The 22,374-nt window shown below is 52.8% G+C and overlaps 1 protein-coding gene across 3 annotated transcripts; it reads left to right on the top strand.

Moving 5' to 3' along the window:
- Positions 1-464: 464 nt before the first annotated feature.
- HAPLN3 (hyaluronan and proteoglycan link protein 3) lies at positions 465-20,463 on the top strand. 3 transcript variants are annotated; one of them, XM_003820415.5, is made up of 5 exons: positions 465-2,255; positions 10,413-10,583; positions 16,039-16,407; positions 18,495-18,797; positions 19,508-20,463. In XM_003820415.5, the coding sequence occupies exons 2-5, from the start codon at positions 10,460-10,462 to the stop codon at positions 19,792-19,794; spliced, it is 1,083 nt and encodes a 360-aa protein (XP_003820463.2). In that variant the 5' UTR covers positions 465-2,255; positions 10,413-10,459; the 3' UTR covers positions 19,795-20,463. The 3 variants fall into 3 exon arrangements, with proteins under 3 accessions (XP_003820463.2, XP_063452980.1, XP_008972117.2); XM_063596910.1 differs by lacking the exon at positions 465-2,255 and adding an exon at positions 4,043-4,765; XM_008973869.5 differs by lacking the exon at positions 465-2,255 and adding an exon at positions 10,106-10,332.
- The last annotated feature ends 1,911 nt before the right edge of the window (positions 20,464-22,374 follow it).

Below are 22,374 nucleotides of genomic sequence, written 5' to 3'. Positions count from 1 at the left end.
AGTGGGGGTGGGCCTTGCGGGCCAGTGTCTTGGCGATCTGGGAGGGTGACTTGCAGGCAGAGGCTTGGCTAGCTTGGGAAGGGGTGTAGGAAAAACCACCCTCTTTGTCAAGGTGAATTTTTCCAAACTTTGGGAGCCGTGCTGTGTTCTGCAGGCAGGGGGTGCATCTGAGCAGCAGGAGGTGGGGCTGCCTCTGAGCAGCAGGAGGTGGGGCCGCAGGGCTGCCAAAGGGAGGGCGTGGCTTTGCTGGAACCACATCAGGGAAATGTGTCTGGAAGTGGTTCCTTTCTGAGATCTGCGGTTGCTGGGCTCCTGGGCCTAGCAGGGTCTGAATAAAAGGCCCAGGCCGTGGTCTTCGTAGGAACTGAGGATGGGGGACTCCCTTCCCCTGGGGGTCCCTTGGCCTACTGCTTCCCGTTTCAGAGCTCTCTTCTGTGGAGCGGCGTGGATTGGGTTTAGAGCCAAGTCTTTCTGGGTGCTTTCAAGCCTCAGGTCTCCCTCCCGGGGGAGTTTCCTGCCCTGAACCCCTGTTCCAGCATACCCTGGGGATAAGCAGACAGTAGGAGAAGCATCTCTGCTCTGGGATGGGTTAGCCACAGCCTTCTAAAAGTCCCCCTCCTGGGACCCTGGAATGGAGTCCCCTCACTCCTGACCCCCTCCTTCCTTCCTTGGCTTCTCTCCCTCAGCAGTGTCTTCCATTTGCCCAGCTTTTACCATCACCCCTACACATTAACTTTTTTCTGCCCCACTGCAAGGCAGAGGGTGAGCGTTCAGATTCCACCTGCTGGCTACCCCTACCCCTGGCTGGCATGTTCAACTCGACTTAACTGTAACAAAATGTGCTCTCCCTACTGTCCATCCTCTCCCCTGTCGGGAACCTGCAGAGGGACCTACCTTGGCTCCCCTTTGCCCATCAAGCCTGGCGTTCCTTTTAGGTGCAGTTTACCTGTTGATCACAGTTCTTTGTGCTCCAATGTGACCCTGGCTGTGTGTAACACACACACATGCACACACACACACACTCATGGGCCAACTTGAGCTGTGTTTAGGAAGAGGCTCTGGGCTCTGTGACCCTGTGACCCTTCAACCCTTCCCCCAGCCAAAGTTGAAGGACCTCCTTAGTCTTTTCTGCTGAGGAAACATCGGGCTGTCCAGGCCAGGGCCCCCATTGGTCTGGACAGGAAAGAAAACACCCTGTCCAAACAGAGGCATCCTGAGCGGCTGCCTGGATGGCTGTGCTGATTAGCAGGATTCCGAAGGGAGGCCCACCCCTGTTGGAGGACCACTCAGAAGCCTGATTGCCCCTGCAGGCTGCAGAGGCATCCCACCCTGTGTCTCCCCTCCCAGCCAGGGCCACTCATTCAAGCCCCATGTGCTGGTGATAGCACCTGCTATGTGCCTGACAGTGAGTTAGGAATCTGGCCAGCGTTTCATGATGGCCAAACTCAGGGGCATGAGGACATCAGCAACTCCTTGCTTTTTTTTTTTTTTTTTTTTTGAGATGGAGTTTTGCTCTTGTTGCCCAGGCATGATCTCAGCTCACTGCAACCTCCGCCTCCTGGGTTCAAGCAATTCTCCTGCCTCAGCCTCCCAAGTAGCTGGGATTACAGGCATGCTCCACCACGCCCAGCTAATTTTGTGTTTTTAGTAGGGACAGGGTTTCACCATGTTGCCCAGGCTGGTCTTGAACTCCTGACCTCAGGTGATCCACCGGCCTCCACCTCCCAAAGTGCTGGGGTTACAAGCATGAGCCACTCACTGCACCTGGCCTCACCCCCTTGCTTTCTATTTGGAAAAGAAAGTAATACAGAAGTCTCACCCCTTCCACAATCAAAGGTGGGGAGCCCCCTTAGCCCCTAGCAGAATGCTGGACAGGGGCTTCCCCTGCTTACTCGCACTGTTTTTGGTATACCAGACTTTCTAAGGGGATCCCCCCTCCCCAAACTCTCCTATTCCATCCCTACTCTCCTTTCCCAAGACGTAAGGGCCTCAACTCTTGCACACCCCCTTTGCGGTGGTTCCCAGCGAGTCTGGAGACCGCTCAAGCCTGCAGCAACTCCTCCCTTCGGGCCCAGCCCTTGGGAGGGAAAGGTGCGCGTGTTCCTTTAAGGGGCTGGTCTGGCGGGAGCGCGGGGGTTTTTCTGCTGCCGCTTCCTTTCTGCCCTTTTAATTTCCCCGAAATCAGACTGTTGCCTTGGACTGGGACAGCTCGCGGCCCCCGAGAGCTCTAGCCGTCGAGGAGCTGCCTGGGGACGGTACGTGGCTCAGGGGTCGCTGGGCTTCTGGGGCTGTGTGCGGGCCGGGTTCCTCCCTTACCGCTTTGGGTGCCCTGCGGCTCCCCACACCTCCCGGGCAGGGTCGGGGGAAGGGGCAGGAGGCGTGGGCCGGGCACTGCGGAGGCCCGGGCTGAGATGGGCTGTGATCGCGGGCGAGGGGCGCCCGGGGCGCAAGTGGGGAGGGAGCGGCGCGGGGGTGCGGGCGCCGGACCCTCGCGCCGAACCCTCGTGCCCACCGTGAGGGAGCAGAGCCCGAGCGGACCCCGTGGCCTCCGAGACCACCGTCCGCCTCCAGCCCCCTTCCTGCCAGGGTCCGCTTGGCTCTTTCCCCTGTCGTCTGTCCAGGGTCGGCTGCCTCCAGTGCGGTCCGCGGCGCCCCAGGCCCTGCCCCTGGGTATCTGTTGGATGCTCCGGGGGCCCCGGGAGTCCTGGGAGGGGCTGAGGGCAACCTGCGAGGCGGCTGGCGGACCTGCACCTCTGGACCGCAGCTGGCCGGCTCTGGGCGCCCTGGGGCAAAGGCAACTGATGCCTATGGGTTCCAGACCTCGCTCACCGGGGTTCCTGCCCCAGGGACAGAGAGGCCAGAAGGGTAGGGAGGGTGGAGGGCAGAGCCCTGGGTGGGAGATGGCGACCCTCAGGGAGAAACGTAGGCTTGTGCGCAGCCAGTATGGAAACAGCGCGGCACTTGGACCCAGTCCTGCCACCAGCTCGTCGGGTGGCCACAGGCAGCCTGTAAACCTGTCGGGACCTTGGTGTCCAGCGCTGACCCGCGGGAGTGCCTGTGCTCCCTGGAGCAGGGGGCGGCGATTGAGAGGGGCCCTGGCTTCTCTCCCTCGACGCCGCCCGGGCCAGCGGATTGGGAATGCTGGTAGGAAACACCTCCGGTTTTCATTCTCCTGGGGGCTGCAGGTTTCAAAGGCGGAGATCAAGCCTTGTGCAAACAGGGACAGGGATGTCAAATTTCTCGCTGGGAGCAGCGCTCGTGCAGACCTCTCAGGCGATGCTGCCTCCTGCTGGTACCTGGGGGACTTGTACTCACGGACGGCCCAGTGCGGACATGCACCTGGCAGGGAGGTGGCACCCACCCTCCCTCCAAGCCCAGGCTTATTGTTCTTGGGTGGAGGGGTCCCTAGGCTAGGGGCGCCTGGGAAAAGCAAAGGGCTGGTCATCAGGAAACCTGAACTTTCTCTAAGTTCGAGATATTTGACAAAGATAACGAACGCCTTGGGTAGTTCACTGACCTCCACCCTCTTGGCCTCAGTTTCCTCAACTGTGAAGAGGAGGCAGTGGTGACCACTTTGTCTCGTAGGCAGTGAGAGAGGAGAAAGAGCCACTGAGATGGTGTAAGACTTCACTGTGTGAACTGCTCACCAGAGTAGTAATAGGTCATATTTTCCCAGTGCTTGCTCCTTATCAAGCATCAAGCAGTATTTTCAGTGCTCTGCAGCTATTCTCTCCCTTAATCTTCACGAGAGTGTTTTCTGTTTGGTATTGTCGTGACTGCCCCCCACCCCAACTTTTTTTTTTTTTGAGATGGAGTCTCGCTCTTCTTGCCCAGACTGGAGTGCAATGGCTCAATTTCGGCTCACTGCAACCTCCGCCTCCTGGGTTCAAGCGATTCTTCTGCCTCAGCCTCCCCAGTAGCTGGGACTACAAGCACCCATCACCATGCTCGGCTAATTTTTGTATTTTTAGTAGAGATGGGGTTTCACCGTGTTGGCCAGGCTAGTCTTGAACTCTTGACCTCAGGTGATCCGCCCACCTCAGCCTCCCAAAGTGCAGGGATAACAGGCATGAGGCACTGTGCCTGGCTTGTGACCCCCATTTTAAAGATGAAGAAACTGAGGCTCAGAGAGGTGCAGCGACTTGTCCAATGACAGAGGGTTAGTAAGTGGGTGGAGCCAGAACTGAATGCAGGCAGCCAATCTGCTTCTAGAGCCTGAAATCTTTGCCATGTTCATTTGTTGAGCACCTGCTACATGCCAGGGACCAGACATCATACATCTTCTATAATTGTCACCACAGCCCTTTTTTTTTTTTTTTTTGAGCTGGAGTCTTGCTCTGTTGGCCAGTCTGGAGTGCAGTGGTGTGGTCTTGGCTCACTGCAACTTCCGCCTCCTGGGTTCAAACAATTCTCCTGCCTTAGCCACCCCAGTAGCTGGGATTACAGGCATCTGCCACCACACCCAGCTAAATTTTGTATTTTTAGTAGAGATGGGGGTTTCACTGTGTTGGCCAGGCCAGTCTCGAACTCCTGACCTCAGGTGATCCACCCCCTCAGCTTCCCAAAATGCTCTAGGATTACAGGTGTGAGCCACCGCACCCGGCCTTAAGTTCCTTTTTTTTACAGATGAGGAAATGGAGGCACAGAGAGGTGAACTTGCCCGAAGTCACTCAGCAGGATGCAGTGTGTCCAGCTCCAATACCGGGCCCAGGTCTGAGTGCCTAGGCAGGACTCCAGAAGATTTGGGGAGCTATCCACTGCCAAGGTGACTGGGCTGGACTTGGTCTTGGGCCTTCCAGCTGGTGGCACCTCTGTGGTGGTCCTGAGGAGTTGGTGGCTGGATAGCCATGGTAGGGGAGCAGAGGCTACTCATCCCTCCCCTCAGTGGTAGTGGTCAGGGATGGTCAGAGATGGACCTGGGCAAGGCAGCAACCAAGTGGCAATTGCCACTCCTGACTCCCACACAGGACTCTGTCCTGTGCACTGACCTTAGCATTCAAGGCTGTGCTTGTCCTCAGCCCTCGAGTTCCCCTTTAGTCTTCTCTGGAGAGAGGAAATTTTCTGTTCAGAGAGGTCAAATGACTTTCCCAGGGTCACCCAGCTAGCAGGTGGCAGAGCCAAGACCCAACCTCAATGAGTTTAACTTGAAACCTTGGGCCTGTGTGCTGCTCCTCTCTCAGAGAGGCCTGGAAAATGGCCAGCTTCCTCCTGGCCTTTCGTTCTTGGGCACAGGGCTGATCTTTTCTTATAATTCCTTTTGTTTTTCTTTTCTTTGTTTTTTTGAGATGCAGTTTCACTCTGTCGCCCAGGCTGGAGTGCAAAGGTGTGATCTCGGCTCACTGCAACCTCTGCCTCCCAGGTTCAAGCAGTTCTCCTGCCTCAGCCTCTGGAGTAGCTGGGATTACAGGCACCCACCACCACACCCATCTATTTTTTATATTTTTAGTAGAGACGGGGTTTCACCATGTTGGCCAAGCTGGTCTCAAACTCCTGACCTCAGGTGATCTACCCTCCTTGGCCTCCAAAGTGCTGGGATAACAGGTGTAAGCCATTGTGCCCGGCTAATTCCTTTTGATTTTCTTGGCATCCCCCTCAATGTGAGGTTACATTACTGCTGAGTTAGCATCCAACAAAGAGGTGTTACTGATGTCACTTAGTGGCAGAAACGCCTGCGTTTGTTTACCCTTAGGAAGCCCTTTCTCACTAGGGAGCATTTGTGCTAGATGAGCCGCTGTTAGAGGCTGGAAACATTATAAGCAGCAGCTGGGATCCCCTCTGCTCAAGGAGACTCTAGGTGCCCGGGGACAGCGGGGAGCCCAGGACATCAAGCTCAACATCAAGTCTTGGCCCCACTTCCCTCCTGGTTCCAGGTGTGGAGCCTGAAGGAAGGCAGAGGAAACGAACTCTTACAAGGGTTTGCTCTGGGCCACTGGGCTGTGTGCCACACAATCACCTCCCTGAATTTGGCGTGGTTCCAGGCTTTGGGGCTGGAGTGGGTTCGAATCCTAGCTCTGCCACTTCCTAGCTGGATGACCTTGGGCATATGACTTAGTCTCTCTGTGCCTTGGTTTTTCCATCTGCAAAATGGGAACACTACTAGGCTCACATGTCAGGGTAGTGGTAAGGATTAAAGGAGAGATATCAGGTGTGGTGGCTCATGCCTGTAATACCAGCACTTTGGGAGGCAGAGGCGGGCAGAACGATTAAGCCCAGGAGTTTGAGACCAGCCTGGGCAACATGGTGAAACTCCATCTCTACTAGAAATACAAAGAATTAGCTGGGTGTGGTGGCACACACCTGTAATCCCAGCTACTTGGGAGGCTGAGGCAGGAGATTCATTTGAACCCAGGAGGCGGAGGTTGCTATGAGCCGAGATCGCACCACTGCACTCCAGTCTGGGCGACAGAGTGAGACTTGGCCTCAAAACAAAAACAAAAATAAAATAAATGAGAGAGTAAGTGCTCAGCTGTTAATACTTTTATACTGATCATAGTAATGCTGTGGTGTGTGTATTTGTTAGGACAAGTGAGGCTAAGCTGTGTTGACAAAGAGATGCAGGCCGGGCGCGGTGGCTCACGCCTGTAATCCCAGCACTGTGGGAGGCCGAGGTGGGCGGATCACCTGAGGTCAGGAGTTCAAGACTAGCTTGGCCAACATGGTGAAACCCCGTCTCTACTAAAAAATTACAAAAATTAGCTGGGTGTGGTGGCAGGTGTCTGTAATCTCAGCTACTCAGGAGGCTGAGGCAGGGAGATTTGCTTGAATCTGGGAGCAGAGGTTGCAGTGAGCCGAGATTGCACCATTGCACTCCAGCCTGGGCGACAGAGTGAGACTTCATCTCAAAAAAAAAAAAAGATGCAAAAAAGTGGTGGCTTAAATATGATAGGACTCTGTTTCTCTCTCATAGGACAGTGCAAGTGGAGGAGGTCCAGGGCTGATGGGCAGCTCTGCCATTCAATCTGTGGTTTCCATCTCTGACTCTAAGCTGGATACTGTGGTTTCCAGAAGGCTGGGGGAAGGAGTACCAGGGAAAGGCATCTGTAATTGTTTTAACTGCCAGACCTGGATGTGGCATGTTATTTCTGCTTGCTGCCATTGATGAGAGCTGAGTCACATAGCTCTCCTAGCTGCGAGGGAGGCTGGAAATGCAGTCTTCAGCTGAGCGGTTGTGCACCCATGTAGACCTCTGTTACTTTAGGAGAAAACTAGAATGCATTGGCGAGAAATATACCAGGGTGAGTTTTATGATCTCCATTTCGCAACCGAGGAAACTTGCCCAGAATCTCGCAGTGAATAAATAGTAGAGGTGGGATTTGAACTCTGATCTTCCAGTTCCCAAACTCTGTACCAGGTTGCCCCATTGTGCTTAGACCTCCCAGTTCTCCCTCACCAAGGGGCCTTACAGGTGTCAACAGGGGAATGAATTCCTCTAGGACAAGAAGTGGGGCTTCACAGTTGGTAGTGTCCTGGCTGCAGTGCACAGCACAGATGGCAGGTCTGGGCCTTGGGATTTCTGTGGTGTCTAAGAGAATGGTGGATCTGGCCTCTCAACTTTCTTTACATCCATTCTCTCCAGCAAGAGCTCCTAACTGTTCTGGAAACAAGAATGTTTCCTCCACAATCCCATCACTCTAACAAGCCAATGCTGTGTGTGTCTGCCTGCCTTCTTTCCTCCCTCCTTCCCTTTCCTTCCTTCCTTCCTTCCTTCCTTCCTTCCTTTCCTTCCTTCCTCCCCTTCCTTCCTCCCTCCCTCCCTCCCTTCCTTCTTTCCTTCCTTCCTTTCTCCCTTCTGTCTTCCCTCCCTTCCTCTTTAAATGTTTCCTCATCTTCTGGGTCCTGTACACAGGCATTCACAAGACCACATGGTTGCAATCATAGCAGAGGCAATTGTATGTTCTGCTTTGTCTATTTTAACTCACATCCTAAGCATTCTTCCACGTTGCTACATGATAATCATAGTTATGTTTGCAGCTGCCTGCTGTCATTCTGGTCTTGCTGCCCCCAGGTCTACCTTCCACTCAGCCCCTGCAGGGAAGTGTCTTAAGATGTGAGTCTGATCCTGTGACTTCTCTGCTTAAAGCCATCACTGGCCTCCAGGACAAAGGATAGACTTCTGGCCAGGTGTGGTGGCTCATGCCTGTAATCCCAGCACTTTGGGAGGCCGAGGTGGGCGGATCACTTGAGGCCAGGAGTTCGAGACCAGCCTGGCCAACATGGTGAAACCCCCGTCTCTACAAAAAATACAAAAATTAATGGGGCATGTTGGCGCATGCCTGTAATCCCAGCTACTCGGGAGGCTGAGGCATGAGAATCACTTGAACCGTGGAGACGGAGGTTGCAGTGAGCTCAGATCTTGCCACTGCACTCCAGCTTGGACGACAGAGTGAGATTCTATCTTTAAAAAGAAACAAAACAGGATATGCTTCTGGGCCTGACACCCAAGGCATCCAGACACTGGCCCTGGTGACCCCCTTACCTCCTCTCCCCCATGCAGCCAGGGTCTTGGCAGGAAGCAGAATTCAGCCCAGATGATTCCAATAAAGAGACTTTAATGGAGGAATGACTTCTAGAGAGTAGGGTGAGGGGACCCAACAAGGAAGTGGGGGACGCAGAGACCAGCAGCAGCAGCAGACACTCTATGGCAGAGGCACTGGGATGGCAAGGGAGCTGGGAAGCAATGCCCCATCTTCCTCCTCTTCCCTCTCTGCCATCTTCTCTGAGTGCCTCCCATTGGCTCAATCCCACTGGAAGCCAGAGGGCCTGGGGAACCGGGACAACAGGGACCAATACATGTCAGAGAAGGACAGACGATGGACCTGGTGGGTGTGTGGGGCAAATGGAGGACCTCCTGTATACCCCCAGCACCCCCAGGCTCGGGACTCTTGCTGGCATCTGCACCTTTGTAGTGGCAGTGCCCTACTGGATAAACCTGTCAGTCCTTCTCCACCTGGCAAACTCCTGCACCTTCAGTCTCATTTGGACATTCCCGTTTCTGTACCTCCATCGTGGTACTCAACACACAGCAATCAAGACTGCCTGCCCACGACTCTGCCCCCTCCCTGGACCAAGCTCCTTCAAGGAGTGACCCCATCTTTTATTTGTTGAGAGCACGCAGTAAATGGCAGGTGAGCAGGGCTAGGGTGACATGAGTGAGGCAGTAGCCCTTGGTGTGAGATTTAAGCGGGGGAGGAAGGGAGTTTGCTAGAAATCTTAGTAATCAAGACAAAATATTTGAATACAATATTTAAAAAAAAATCAAATCATCAAACTACAGCCCATGGGTTGGCTACCTCTTTTGAGCGCCCACCCAAACTGGAATAGCTCCCAAGACCTCTAGCATGGTGTTCAAAAATTATTTTTGAGTTGGGCGCAGTGGCTTATGCCTGTAATCCCAGCACTTTGGGAGGCCGAGGCGGGCGGATCACTAGGTCAGGAGATTGAGATCATCCTGGCTAACGCGGTGAAACCCCGTCTGTACTAAAAATACAAAAAATTAGCTGAGCTTGGTGGCATGCACCTGTAGTCCCAGCTACTCGGGAGGCTGAGGCAGGAGAATTTCTTGAACCCAGGAGGCGGAGGTTGCAGTGAGCAACCTCCACTCCAGCCTGGGCGACAGACCGAGACTCCGTCTCAAAAAAAAAAAAAAAAGGGTTCACAACGCAGGACTCATCTTTACTTAACATACCCTCTATTCACCCTGATATTTTCTATTCTAGTCTAGTTTATTTGGCGTCATTAAAAAATGCTGCTCATACCTTTCTTTTCTTTTCTTTCTTTTTTCTTTTTTTTTGAGACAGAGTTTCACTCTTGTTGCCCAGGCTGGAGTGCAATGGCGTGTTCTTGGCTCACCACAACCTCCGCCTCCTGGGTTCAAGCGATTCTCCTGCCTCAGCCTCCCGAGTAGCTGGGATTACAGGCATGTGCCACCATGCCTGGCTAATTTTGTATTTTTAGTAGAGACGGGGTTTCTGCATGTTGGCCAGGCTGGTCTCAAACTCCCAACCTCAGATGATCCGCCCGCCTCAGCCTCCCAAAGTGCTGGGATTATAAGCGTGAGCCACCATGCCCAGCCTGCCCATAACCTTTCAAATTCTGGCTTGAAAAACATTGAGCCTGTCATATCATCCTGCTTAATTTTCTCTGCTGTCTTTTAGCTGCCTGATACTTCCTTCTTATGATTTGTCTCTTTGCTGATCTCCCGTCTTGCCTTCGGGGTACAGCTCCCTGAAAGCAGGAACCTCATCTAGCTTGTCACTGCTGTCTTCTCAGCTCTGGGAACAGCGTCTGGCACGCAGGCGGCAGGTATCCCGCAGTGAGCTGTTGAGCAAGCGAGTGAGTGGTGTTGGAGCAGAGGGGATGTGGGCCCTGGAAGCCAGGCTTTTCTAATTGCCTTGTTTTCCTCCCCTTCCCAGTTTGCCCTGGGGCCCCAGCCTGGCCCGGGTCACCCTGGCATGAGGAGATGGGCCTGTTGCTCCTGGTCCCGTTGCTCCTGCTGCCCGGCTCCTACGGACTGCCCTTCTACAACGGCTTCTACTACTCCAACAGCGCCAACGGCCAGAACCTAGGCAACGGTCATGGCAAAGGTAGGCGACCTCCTGCACCCGGCTCTTTGCTCCCCTGGATGACCTAGACCTCCTCGGCCTTGCTGTGATCTGCGGGTTCCAGGCTGGGACAGGGACAGCAGCCCTGTTCCAGCAGGGCCCTTGTAGTGGACCAGCTTGCTTCTCAGACAGAGGAAGGGGTGAGTTCATTTTCCTGTGTTCGCCAGCCCCTTCGTCATGGGGCCCAATTCACTTAGGCTTTTTACTTTCCCTAAAAGTCTTGCCAGTTGTTCAAGGTCCAGCTTGAATGTGTCCTCCCCTGGTCCCCCCAGTGGAAAGGGGACCTGGGGTTGAATAGATGTGAGTTTGAATGTTTTTTTTTGTTTGTTTTTGAGATAAAGTCTCACTCTGTTGCCGAGGCTGGAGTGCAATGGTGCGATCTCGGCTCACTGCAACCTCTGCCTCCTGGGTTCAAGCGATTCTCCTGCCTCGGCCTCCCGAGTAGCTGGGATTACAAGCATGTGCCACCATGCCTGGCTACTTTTTGTATTTTTAGTAGAGAAGGGGTTTCACCATGTTGGCCAGGCTGGTCTTGAACTCCTGACCTCAGGTGATCCACCTGCCTCGACCTCCCAAATTGCTGGGATTACAGGCATAAGCCACTATGCCTGGCCCGAGTTTGAAGCTTATAATTCTACCTCTTACTAGCTGTGTGGCCTTGAGCAGGGAACGTTTTAAAGTAGCAGTTATTGTGCACCCATCATGGGTTGGGCGCACTTCTAGATATTTTGCATTTGTTGTCTCCTGTAATCACAAAAGCCCTGATGTAGGCAAGGGTGAAAATATACATTTTTTTTTTTTTTTTAAGATGGAGTCTCACTTTGTTGTCCAGGCTGGAGTGCAGTGGCACGATCTTGGCTCACTGCAGCCTCTGCCTCCCGGGTTCAAGCGATTCTCCTGCCTCAGCCTCCCAAGCAGCTGGGATTACAGGCATCTGCCACCACACCTGGCTAATTTTTGTACTTTTAGTAGAAATGGGGGTTTCTCCATGTTGGCCAGGCTGGTCCTGAACTCTTGACCTCAGGTGATCCACCCGCCTCAGCCTCCCAAAATGCTGGGATTACAGGCGTGAGCCAACGAGCCTTGCCGAAAATACACATTTTTAACCATTAGTGCAGCACGGGTGCTGACCAGGCTGAATTGATGCTGCCTGCCCTCACAGCCTGAAAGTAGATTCTATTATCATCCCTTCTCATAGATGAGCAAACTAGGCTCAGAGAGTTGATCCAGTTGTCCAGGTCAAACAGCTATTAAAAAGACAAAGCTGAGGGCTGGGTGCAGTGGCTCATGCCTATAATCCCAGCACTTTGGGAGACTGAGATGAGTGGATCACTTGAGGTCAGGAGTTCAAGGCCAGCCTGGCCAACATACCGAAACCCTCTACTAAAAATACAAAAAATTGGCCAGGCGCGGTGACTCACACCTGTAATCCCAGCACTTAAGGAGGCCGAGGTGGATGGATCACGAGGTCAAGAGATCAAGACCATTCTGACCAACCTGGTGAAATCCTGTCTCTACTAAAAATACAAAAGTAGCCGGGCGTGGTGGCAGGTGCCTTTAATCCCAGCTACTCAGGAGGCTGAGGCAGGAGGATTGCTTGAACCTGGGAGGCAGAGGTTGCAGTGAGCTGAGATCATACCACTGCACTCCAGCCTGAACGACAAGGTGAGACTCCGTCTCAAAAAAAAAACCACAAAAAACAAAAAATTAACCAGGTGTGGTGGCGTGCACCTGTAATCCCAGCTGCTCAGGAGGCTGAGGCATGAGAATTGCTTGAACCTGGGAGGAGGAGGTTGCAGTAAGCTGAGATCACGCCACTGCACTCCAGCCTGGGTGACAGAGTGAGACTCTGCCTCAAAAACAACAACAACAAACTTGTTCCACTTGCTTGTGGAAGGAACGAACCAGATGGCTGGTCTCAGTAATAGCCAGCACCTGCCATGAAGAGCTCACAGCCTGGTTCAGAGACGACACATGAGCCTGCAAGTGCAGTGCTGGGTGTTTCTCACCTTTCCCTCTGCCTTTGAGTAGATGATTGTGCCTGCAGAGGCATTTTCCCTCTTTTGATTAGTCTCCTAGGTCAGCTGTAACAAATTAACACAAACTTGGTGGCTTGAAACAACAGAAATGTATTCTCTCACTGCTTTAGGCACCAGAAATCCAAAATTAGTTTCACTGTGCAGAAATCGAGGTGCGGATAGGACTGTACCTCCTGTGGCTCTTGGGGAGAATCTGTTCTTGCCTTGCCTCTTCCGGTTCTGGTGGCTGCTGGCATTCCTTGGCTGTAGCTGCCTCACTCCAGTCTCTGCCTCCATGGTCACGTGGCCTTCTCCTCTTTTATATGCAAATCTCCCTCTGCCTCCCTCTAAACAGGTACTTGTGCATTTGCATTTAGGGCCCACCTGGAAAATTCAGGATACCCTCCCCATCTTGACATCCTTAGTTTAACCTCATCTGCAAAGTCCATTTTGCCACATAAGGTAATGTTCACAAGTTCTAGGGATTAGGATTTAGGGTATCTTGGGAGGCCATTATTTAGCCGACCACACCCTTTTCCTTCAGAATTTATTTTGTTGTACAAGCACTACTTTATTTATTTATTGAGACAGAGTCTCGCTCTGTCACCTGGGCTGGAGTGCAGTGGCGCGATCTCGGCTCACTGCAAGCTCTGCCTCCTGGGTTCATGCCATTCTCCTGCCTCAGCCTCCCGAGTAGCTGGGACTGCAGGCATCCGACACCACGCCTGGCTAATTTTTTGTATTTTTAGTGGAGATGGGGTTTCACCGTGTTAGCCAGGATGGTCTCTATCTCCTGACCGCCTGATCCGCCCGCCTTGGCCTCCCAAAGTGCTGGGATTACAGGCGTGAGCCACCGTGCCCGGCCTACAAGCACTACTTTAATGAGATTTGCGGAATTTAAAAAACTTAAACTTCCTACTCATAGTTTCACTACACTAACAGGCCAACATTTCATTTTTCTCTTTCCCTTTTGTCCCTGAATATGTAAGCAAAGTCATATATAATCCCCCCACCCAGGGGGTTAACTTTTTAGGTATCTCTTTCTAGCCTTTTCTTTTTTTTTTTTTTTTTGAGACAGGGTCTCACTCTGTCACACCAGTGCAGTGGTGTGATCTCGGCTCACTGCAACTTCTGTCTCCTGGGCTCAAGAGATCCTTCCACTTTAGCCTGCTGAGTTAGCTGAGACTACAGGCGTGCACCACTGTGCCCAGCTAATTTTTGTATTTTTAGTAGAGATGGGGCTTCACCGTGTTGGCCATGCTAGTCTTGAACTCGTGGCCTCAAGTGATCTGCCTGCCTCGGCCTCCCAAAGTGCTAGGATTACAGGTGTGAGCCACTGCACCTAGCTGAGCCATTCTTTTATGATTTAGAAAACTTTCTCCAACAAAAACCAGCTCATGTCGTACATGTGATTTTTGTATTCTCCCTTATCACCTCATAGAATAGAACTCCTTTTCTAAGTCAATGAATGAATGTACATCTACCAGATTATTTTACATGGCTGTATAGTATTTTATCATATGGATGTACATTTTCATTTTATTCAGGTTAAAGCTTCAAAGGTAGTTTACTTAAGAGAGTTGGGAAGAACCAAGGAAGTGGCCCCTAAATGATAGCCCTGCTTCATATCTATTGGACACTTTCTGTGTGCCAGGCGTCCTGCCTTACCTGATTTGAACCTTACCACAGCCCTCTGTAGGGACTGTAATTAACCCATTCTATAAATGGGGAAGCTGAGTCTTGACTTCCCTGGATTACACAGCTGGGAAAAGGTGGAACCAAGGGCAAGCCCGAATTGCCTGACTCCAAACCTCTGTACCTACTGCCTCTGCAGAGTAGGACAGCTCTAATCTGAATGAGCCTGAAAGTCCCCTGGAGGCTGGACCCCATTCCCAGAGTCTCTGAGGCACTGGGACCCCACAATGTGCATTTCTGACAAATTCCTGGTGATGCTAATGCTGCTGGCCCGAGGGCCACACTTGGAGACTTCTGCATATGGCAATCTGCTACATTAGGTATAGCTCTTTTTTAGCATGATTCCTCTACAGGGAACCTCCCTGTCTGTCTCCTGCTTACCCATGAGGCTGTCCCCTTGCCTCCACCTTTTTAATTCATTAACTTGTTTTTATTTTGTTTTCAGCAACAGAGTCTTGCTCTCTCACCCAGTTTGGAATGTAGTGGTGCGATCATGACTCACTGCAGCCTTGACTTCTGGGCTGAAACAATACTCCCACCTCAGCCTCCCGAGTAGCTGGGACCACAAGCATCTACCACCATACTCAGCTAGTTTTAAAAATTTTTTTGTAGAGACAAGGTCTCACTTTGTTGCCCAGGCTGGTCTCAAACTCCTGGGCTGAAGCGATCCTCCTGTCCTGGCCTCTCAAAGTGTTGGGATTATAAGCGTGAACCACTGTGCCTGGCCCCTGTCCCCACCTTGAGTAAATCAAGCATGTCTTGAAGTCTAGACCCAAGAGAATGAATCAGTGAGGTCCCAACAGGGGCTCCCAAGTTAAAGATGAGGCAGTCTTAGCCTATGAACTTGATTCTTTTGTTGCATGTTGAGTTCTGTGTGTATTTGTAACTCTGAGCTGTGAGCGTAGTCTCCTTTAGAAGTTCTGCCCTTAGCTCACTAGGCTGCTCTGTATTTGGGAAGAGTTATGGTGGACAGCTGGACCAGAGAGTAAAGCCAGGGCTGTGCTGTCCTCTGGCCAGTGTGGTGGGGAAGGAAACTCCGAGGGATCCCTATCAGGGCCACTTGTCCTGGCCATGTACCTCATGTGGGGTGGCTCTTGTTGCCTGCTCCATTGGTTAGATTTTGATGTGTAGCAAACCACCCAAAACTTAGTGACTTGTTTAGGATGACAGCCATTTGTTTAGCTCATGATTCTGTGGGTCAGCATTTTGGAGTGGGCTCCATTTCTTCAGGTCTTGCGGTTGGGTCTTGCAGATGTGCCTGCCCGTGGTGGGCAGGTCAGCTGGGGGCTGGTTGCTGTAGGATGGCCTCAGCTGGGGCGCCCTATCTCTGTTCCGTGTATTCTCTCATCCTCTAGCAGGCAAGCCTGGCCATGTGCTCATGGTGGCTGGCAAAGTCCTAAAAAAAGAGTGGAAGCAGCAAGGCCCCCTGGGACCTATGCTCAGAGCAGGCATGATGGATAACAGTCACTTCCAAGGCATTCAGTTGGTCAAGCAAGTGGCAAGGCCAGCACAGATTCAAGGGGGTGGGGGAATAAATATCATCTCTTGATGGAAGGAGATGCAAAGTCACATTGCAGAGCATGTGGATACAGGGAGGGGTGGAGCATGGTGGCCATTTTTGCAATCTGAGCCTGGAGGAGCCGTGGATGAGGGTGTGCGGTGGCCCTTGCAGGGGTACAGATGTGCTGCAGCAGGTCTCATCTGCACCCTGTTTCTCCCCCAAGACCTCCTTAATGGAGTGAAGCTGGTGGTGGAGACACCTGAGGAGACCCTGTTCACCTACCAAGGGGCCAGTGTGATCCTACCCTGCCGCTACCGCTACGAGCCGGCCCTGGTCTCCCCGCGGCGCGTGCGCATCAAATGGTGGAAGCTGTCGGAGAACGGGGCCCCAGAGAAGGACGTGCTGGTGGCCATCGGGCTGAGGCACCGCTCCTTTGGGGACTACCAAGGCCGCGTGCACCTGCGGCAGGACAAGGAGCATGACGTCTCGCTGGAGATCCAGGATCTGCGGCTGGAGGACTATGGGCGTTACCGCTGTGAGGTCATTGATGGGCTGGAGGATGAAAGCGGTCTGGTGGAGCTGGAGCTGCGGGGTGAGACCCTAACGGGGACTGGGTGACACTGGGACCTGAGAGCAGAGGGGAAAGGACCAGAGAAAACATCCAGACTTCTGTGCTTTAGACATTTAAAAGTACTTAATTCTCAAAACAACCCACATGGAAGCTACTGTTGTGACCCCCATTTTACAGGTGAGAAAACTGAGGCACAGAGAGGTCAAGTAACTTACCTAAGGTCACACAGCTTATAAACGACAGAGCTGGGGTCTGAACCCAAGTACCCAGCCTCTAGAATCTGTTCCCCTCTACCCGCTGTAATTTACATCTCATTCAGAGAGAGGAAAACCAGAGCTGGTCCCACAGCTTATTAGAGACAGAGCTGAGATTTAAGCAAGGTTAGCGGGTAACACAAGCGAATGAGGCAGCCCACTGTGAGACGATGGGAGTGGTGGGGACTGGGCACACTCCTGAGCCCTTGTCCTGTCCCCAGGGAGCTCCCACACTACTCAGGCCCAGCTGATGATGCCATGCCAGAATGCAGACCCCACTGCCAAATTTTCTGGCTTGACAAGATAAGCTTATATCTTTATGTGAGATCTCCTGATTTTTATGTAAAAACCTCCTTTTAAAAAACAAAACAAAACAAAAAACAAACAAAAAGCCCCCCCAAAACCAAAAACAAAAACCCAGTGCTGTCCAAACCAGCCACACCCTGCAAGCCGGATCTTGTATGTGGGGTCCCTGTTTGATCTTTAATTTGTATTTACCTTCTCTGTCTCTAGGATGGGACTGTGTGTCCTCACATCTCTCCCACATGTTAGGGAGGCAGTTCAGGGATAGAGGAAGGTGACCTGACTTTAGCCCCAGCCCGTCCCAGCTATGACATCTGGGTAAATGTCTCATCCCCCTTAGAGCCCTGGGCCTCTCAGGTGTAAAATGGGGTATCACAATCTTTCCTCCTTTACCTCCCTCAGAGGCAATGAGGATAAGATGTATGTCCTTAAAATGCGTTCTCTGTCTTTGCCACCAGTGTCCACATGGCTTACATGGTGGCTCAGAGGGGCCGCATTCCTCATTCTTGAAGTTGGGGTGGCAGTGGAGTTGGGGAGAACCTGCAAGAGTCATTGGTCTGGGGTCTGCAGGGGCAGCCTAGAGAAACAGGGAGCCCTCACCCCATTCCCGGGGCTTCAAGGGCTAGGAATTTGGGGTGGAACCAGGCATGAAATAGTCCCCCTGCAAACACACGTAGAGGCTGCAAGCTGATTGTCAGGGCCCATGGGCTTCTCTGCCACCCAACCTGGCTTTGCCCAGGTGCCTGGCTTCCGGCCCTGGTGAGATTGGAGGTTTGGGGCTCAGGCTGTTCCTGGGTCCTTGGCCACAGGGAGGAGATTCCAAAGTGTCCTTCCCAGACCCCTAGGGTCACCTCCACTCCTTAAGGTTTCATTGACTTGGTAGAGACTACATCTCAGAAGTTTAAAAACTTTTTATTAGAGTAAAATTTCAAACACGAACATATCTTTTGAGGGCCTGTGGCCCCTATCAGACCCTGGCCACAAGGAGAGAAACCGCCTGCCCCAGACCTCCCTGCCCTTGAGCCTCCTTTATGGAAGGCCCTTCCCCAACCCTCTCCCCATGGCCTCTAGGGCCTCTCATTCTCCTGAAAATCATCTGCCACACGTGGAAAGTTCCTTGCATTTTCCTAGGAAATTTCCACATTCATAATAACATAGACGATCGGGTCCCAGCTAACGAGTGGGGAGCTGGGAGTCAAACCTGGCCCCTAGAGCCCAAAGCCCGGGCCCGTCTGGAGAAGATGGCACAGCCTCACTGGGGGTCTGGCGACAGCCTTGCAGATTAGGTTGGGGACATTGTTGGGGACATTAATGGACTAATTAATTACCTTAACTCATGGATGTTTTCTGAGTACTGCTGTGAACCAGCTGAGTCCCAGGAGAGAGGCGGCAACGGACAGGAGGTCAGATGTTTGCTGAGTTTTTCTGAGGGATGGTGTATGTGTGTGTGTTGCAGGCAGCACATGTCCCAGTGAAGGTGGGAGGAGAGCGGGGTGTCCAGCCAGCTGGGCCCCTGGCCACCCCCTAAGCTCCTCTTTCCTCCCCCTGCAGGTGTGGTCTTTCCTTACCAGTCCCCCAACGGGCGCTACCAGTTCAACTTCCACGAGGGCCAGCAGGTCTGTGCAGAGCAGGGTGCGGTGGTGGCCTCCTTTGAGCAGCTCTTCCGGGCCTGGGAGGAGGGCCTGGACTGGTGCAACGCGGGCTGGCTGCAGGATGCCACGGTGCAGTACCCCATCATGTTGCCCCGGCAGCCCTGCGGTGGCCCGGGCCTGGCACCTGGCGTGCGAAGCTACGGCCCCCGCCACCGCCGCCTGCACCACTATGATGTATTCTGCTTCGCTACTGCCCTTAAGGGTGAGTGGAATAGCCAAGCGCGGGCCTGTGGGTTTGGTGGCCACCCGGGACCTGTGAGAGGGCAGCTTCTGGGGAGCTCTGGCCCCCTCTGCTGGCTCTGCTGGTACTGCCACCTGGAGGCCAAGAGCACCAGCCACCCTAGAAGCAGCATCTGGTTGAGTTTTGAGTGCTTTGCTGCTGCTGCGTTATGCAGGGCATAAATGATTGGTTTCTTCATTCATCAAATGTTTACTGAGTGCCTACCATATGCTGGGGCCTAGACTAGGCTCTCGGGAATCACAGACGAACAAAACACAGCCTGTCTTCACAAAGCAGCTCATTTCATAGGAAGATGAGCAAGTAAAAACAGAAACTGGTTCAGTGTCATATGCCAAGCCCTTGGAAAAGTGTCTGACACATAGTAGGTGTTCAGTAAATGACCGAATGGGCAAGAGACTCTGACTGGTCCAGCCTAGGTGGGGTGCCCACCCACCTAAATAGGGAAGGGTGGTGGGGGAGTGCAGACATGACTGGAGGGACCTGGGTTCTATGGCAGGTGGGACAGAGCTCTCTGGGACAGGGTAAAGATTAGAAAGTGTTCTCTGCAGATGCCTGCAGTATGGTAGCTCCCTGGGCTCAGACGGGTCTTTGGGGCTGGCATCTCTGCAGACCCCGTTGTGCTCTCTGGCTGCCCCCCGTGCTGTCCGGCACTCACGCCCCCTTTCCCCCAGGGCGGGTATACTACCTGGAGCACCCCGAGAAGCTGACACTGACAGAGGCAAGGGAGGCCTGCCAGGAAGATGATGCCACGATCGCCAAGGTGGGACAGCTCTTTGCCGCCTGGAAGTTCCATGGCCTGGACCGCTGCGACGCTGGCTGGCTGGCAGATGGCAGCGTCCGCTACCCTGTGGTTCACCCGCATCCTAACTGTGGGCCCCCAGAGCCTGGGGTCCGAAGCTTTGGCTTCCCCGACCCGCAGAGCCGCTTGTACGGTGTTTACTGCTACCGCCAGCACTAGGACCTGGGGCCCTCCCCTGCCGCAGTCCCTCACTGGCTGTGTATTTATTGAGTGGTTTGTTTTCCCTTGTGGGTTGGAGCCATTTTAACTGTTTTTATACTTCTCAATTTAAATTTTCTTTAAACATTTTTTTTTACTATTTTTTGTAAAGCAAACAGAACCCAATGCCTCCCTTTGCTCGTGGACACCCCACTCCAGGAATCATGCCTGCTCCCCTGGGCCATTTGCGGTTTTGTGGGCTTCTGGAGGGTTCCCCGCCATCCAGGCTGGTCTCCCTCCCTTAAGGAGGTTGGTGCCCAGAGTGGGTGGTGGCCTGTCCAGAATGCCGCTGGGAGTCCGGGCATGGTGGGCACAGTTCTCCCTGCCCCTCAGCCTGGGGGAAGAAGAGGGCCTCGGGGGCCTCCGGAGCTGGGCTTTGGGCCTCTCCTGCCCACCTCTACTTCTCTGTGAAGCTGCTGACCCCAGTCTGCCCACTGAGGGGCTAGGGCTGGAAGCCAGTTCTAGGCTTCCAGGTGAAATCTGAGGGAAGGAAGAAATTCCCCTTCCCGTTCCCCTTCCCCTCTCGGTTCCAAAGAATCTGTTTTGTTGTCATTTGTTTCTCCTGTTTCCCTGTGTGGGGAGGGGCCCTCAGGTTGTGTACTTTGGACAATAAATGGTGCTATGACTGCCTTCCGCCATCCCCAGCCCTTTTCTGTGTCTCCATCTCATTCAGTCTCAGGGCGCAGCCCCCTGCCTGGTGGGTGTGGTGGGGGCAGTTCTAGCCCAGGCTTCATAGGTTGGCTGGGTCAGGTCCCTGGGGTGAACAGGGAACTCTGTGGGCTGGTTCTAGCCTTGCCTGCTCAATGGTTCACCCGGTCCTGGGTGCTGGCCTAGTGGCAGAGGACCTGGCTTGTGTCTTCACCATCCCCACCCCTTGGCAGTGCGTCTGTCTGTGTGAGGCTCAGCAGAAGAGCCAGAGGTGTCTCTCAGAAGACAGAGGAGGCTATGCCCTCCAGAGGACCTCAGAGGCCAGGGATCTAGGGGCCAGTGCTCCGTGTGCCTCACCCTCTGCCTCCCACTCCCACCCCCACCTCAGGAAACTTGACTTGTTGCCTTGCGCAGGAACGCCTCTGCCACTCACCAACCAGTTATTCCATCGGTTCTTCCCTTAGCTCAGTGCTCCTCATAGTGTGGTCGGCAGCATCAGCATCACTGGGATCCTGTTAGAAGTGCAAATTCCTGGGCCCCACCAGAGACCTGCTGAGTCAGAAAGTCTGGGGTGTGGACCGGCACCCTCTGTTGTCACCAAGCCCTTTAGGTGATTCTGATGCACGTTCAAGTTTGAAAACCACTGACAGTTGCACCACCAACTAATCAGTTAATAGTTAATGAAGTAATGATTGAGCACCTACTATGTGACCAGTGCTGTACACTCTACTTTGGCCCACTGTTCTTTCTAGAGGTAGAGATGCAAGTATATATATATATATATATATATATATATATATATATGAACAAACAACTGTACACACGCCCACACCTGAAAAGATACCAGGACCCAGGAACTCACACTGGCCTGCAAGAACCAACACACACACATATTCACACAGACTCAATGGCATGTCCAGCGACTGTGATGAGGGAGGCGTCTGAGGAGGTGGCACTGGTGGAAGGATACTGCCTGGCATGCGTGTGTGGGCTTAACGCTCAAGGTTTGTCAGGGGAATCCGTAAACAATTGGAATTGTTTTCATTGCTATTCTACAGTGTACTTTATTTTTTAAAAATTTTTTTGACAGAGTCTTGCTCTGTTGCCCAGGCTGGAATGCAGTGGTGCAATCTTGGCTCACGGCTCACTGCAACCTCCACCTGCCGGGTTCAAGCAATTCTCCTGCCTCAGCCTCCCGAGTAGCTGGGATTACAGGTGCATGCTGCCATGCATGGCCAATTTTTGTATTTTTTTAGTAGAGACAGGGTTTCACCATGTTGGCCAGGCTGGTCTTGAGTTCTTGACCTTGTGATCCACTGGCCTCGGCCTCCCAAAGTGCTGGGATTCCAGGCGTGAGCCACTGTGCCCGGTCTCTATAGTGTACTTAAGGGCAGAATGCCCAGACCTTTTTGCTAGTAGCTGGCAAGCAGTTTACCTTGAAAATGTGTAAGCAAGATTCACTGTTCTCAGGCTGTCTGCAGTTTGTTTTTTCCTTCCCTTCTTATAAATCCTGATTTTTGCCTCTGTTCTTGGATTCAGTCTACCAACCCACCAGAGCAGTGTGATCACAAAGAACCAAAGCATGCAAGGTGGCCAGATGTCTTGCTTGAGTTGCTCTTTGACAGTGCCCACTTGTAAATCCATATGGCACCCACTGACTGACGCATGTCACACGTGACAGGCACAGCCAGGTACACACATGTAGAGACATATCACATGTGCTTACATGCGGATCATCTACCAAACACATTGGGACCCTAGTTAAAATAAAGCACAACAGATGTGACTGTCCTAGGCGCTATGAACAGACCAGAGTCACAGAGTCACACCAATTTGAGATCATTTGATCAAAACCTGTCTCCACTGCCACCATTCCTAAGACCCCTTTGGGGG

Source organism: Pan paniscus, chromosome 16, assembly GCF_029289425.2.
Source record: "Pan paniscus chromosome 16, NHGRI_mPanPan1-v2.0_pri, whole genome shotgun sequence".
In the NCBI taxonomy this organism is placed as follows: domain Eukaryota; kingdom Metazoa; phylum Chordata; class Mammalia; order Primates; family Hominidae; genus Pan; species Pan paniscus.
The sequence above is the reverse complement of the archived record's forward strand: the minus strand, read 5'-3'. Positions and strand labels throughout refer to the sequence as shown.

Bases quoted from the DNA above. Each gene is read 5' to 3' on its own strand.
- HAPLN3 (XM_003820415.5), top strand. From the start codon at position 10,460: ATGGGCCTGTTGCTCCTGGTCCCGTTGCTCCTGCTGCCCGGCTCCTAC. The intron at 16,408-18,494 runs GTGAGACCCTAA...CTCCCCCTGCAG, and splicing joins GGTGGAGCTGGAGCTGCGGG to GTGTGGTCTTTCCTTACCAG. The intron at 18,798-19,507 runs GTGAGTGGAATA...CCTTTCCCCCAG, and splicing joins CTTCGCTACTGCCCTTAAGG to GGCGGGTATACTACCTGGAG.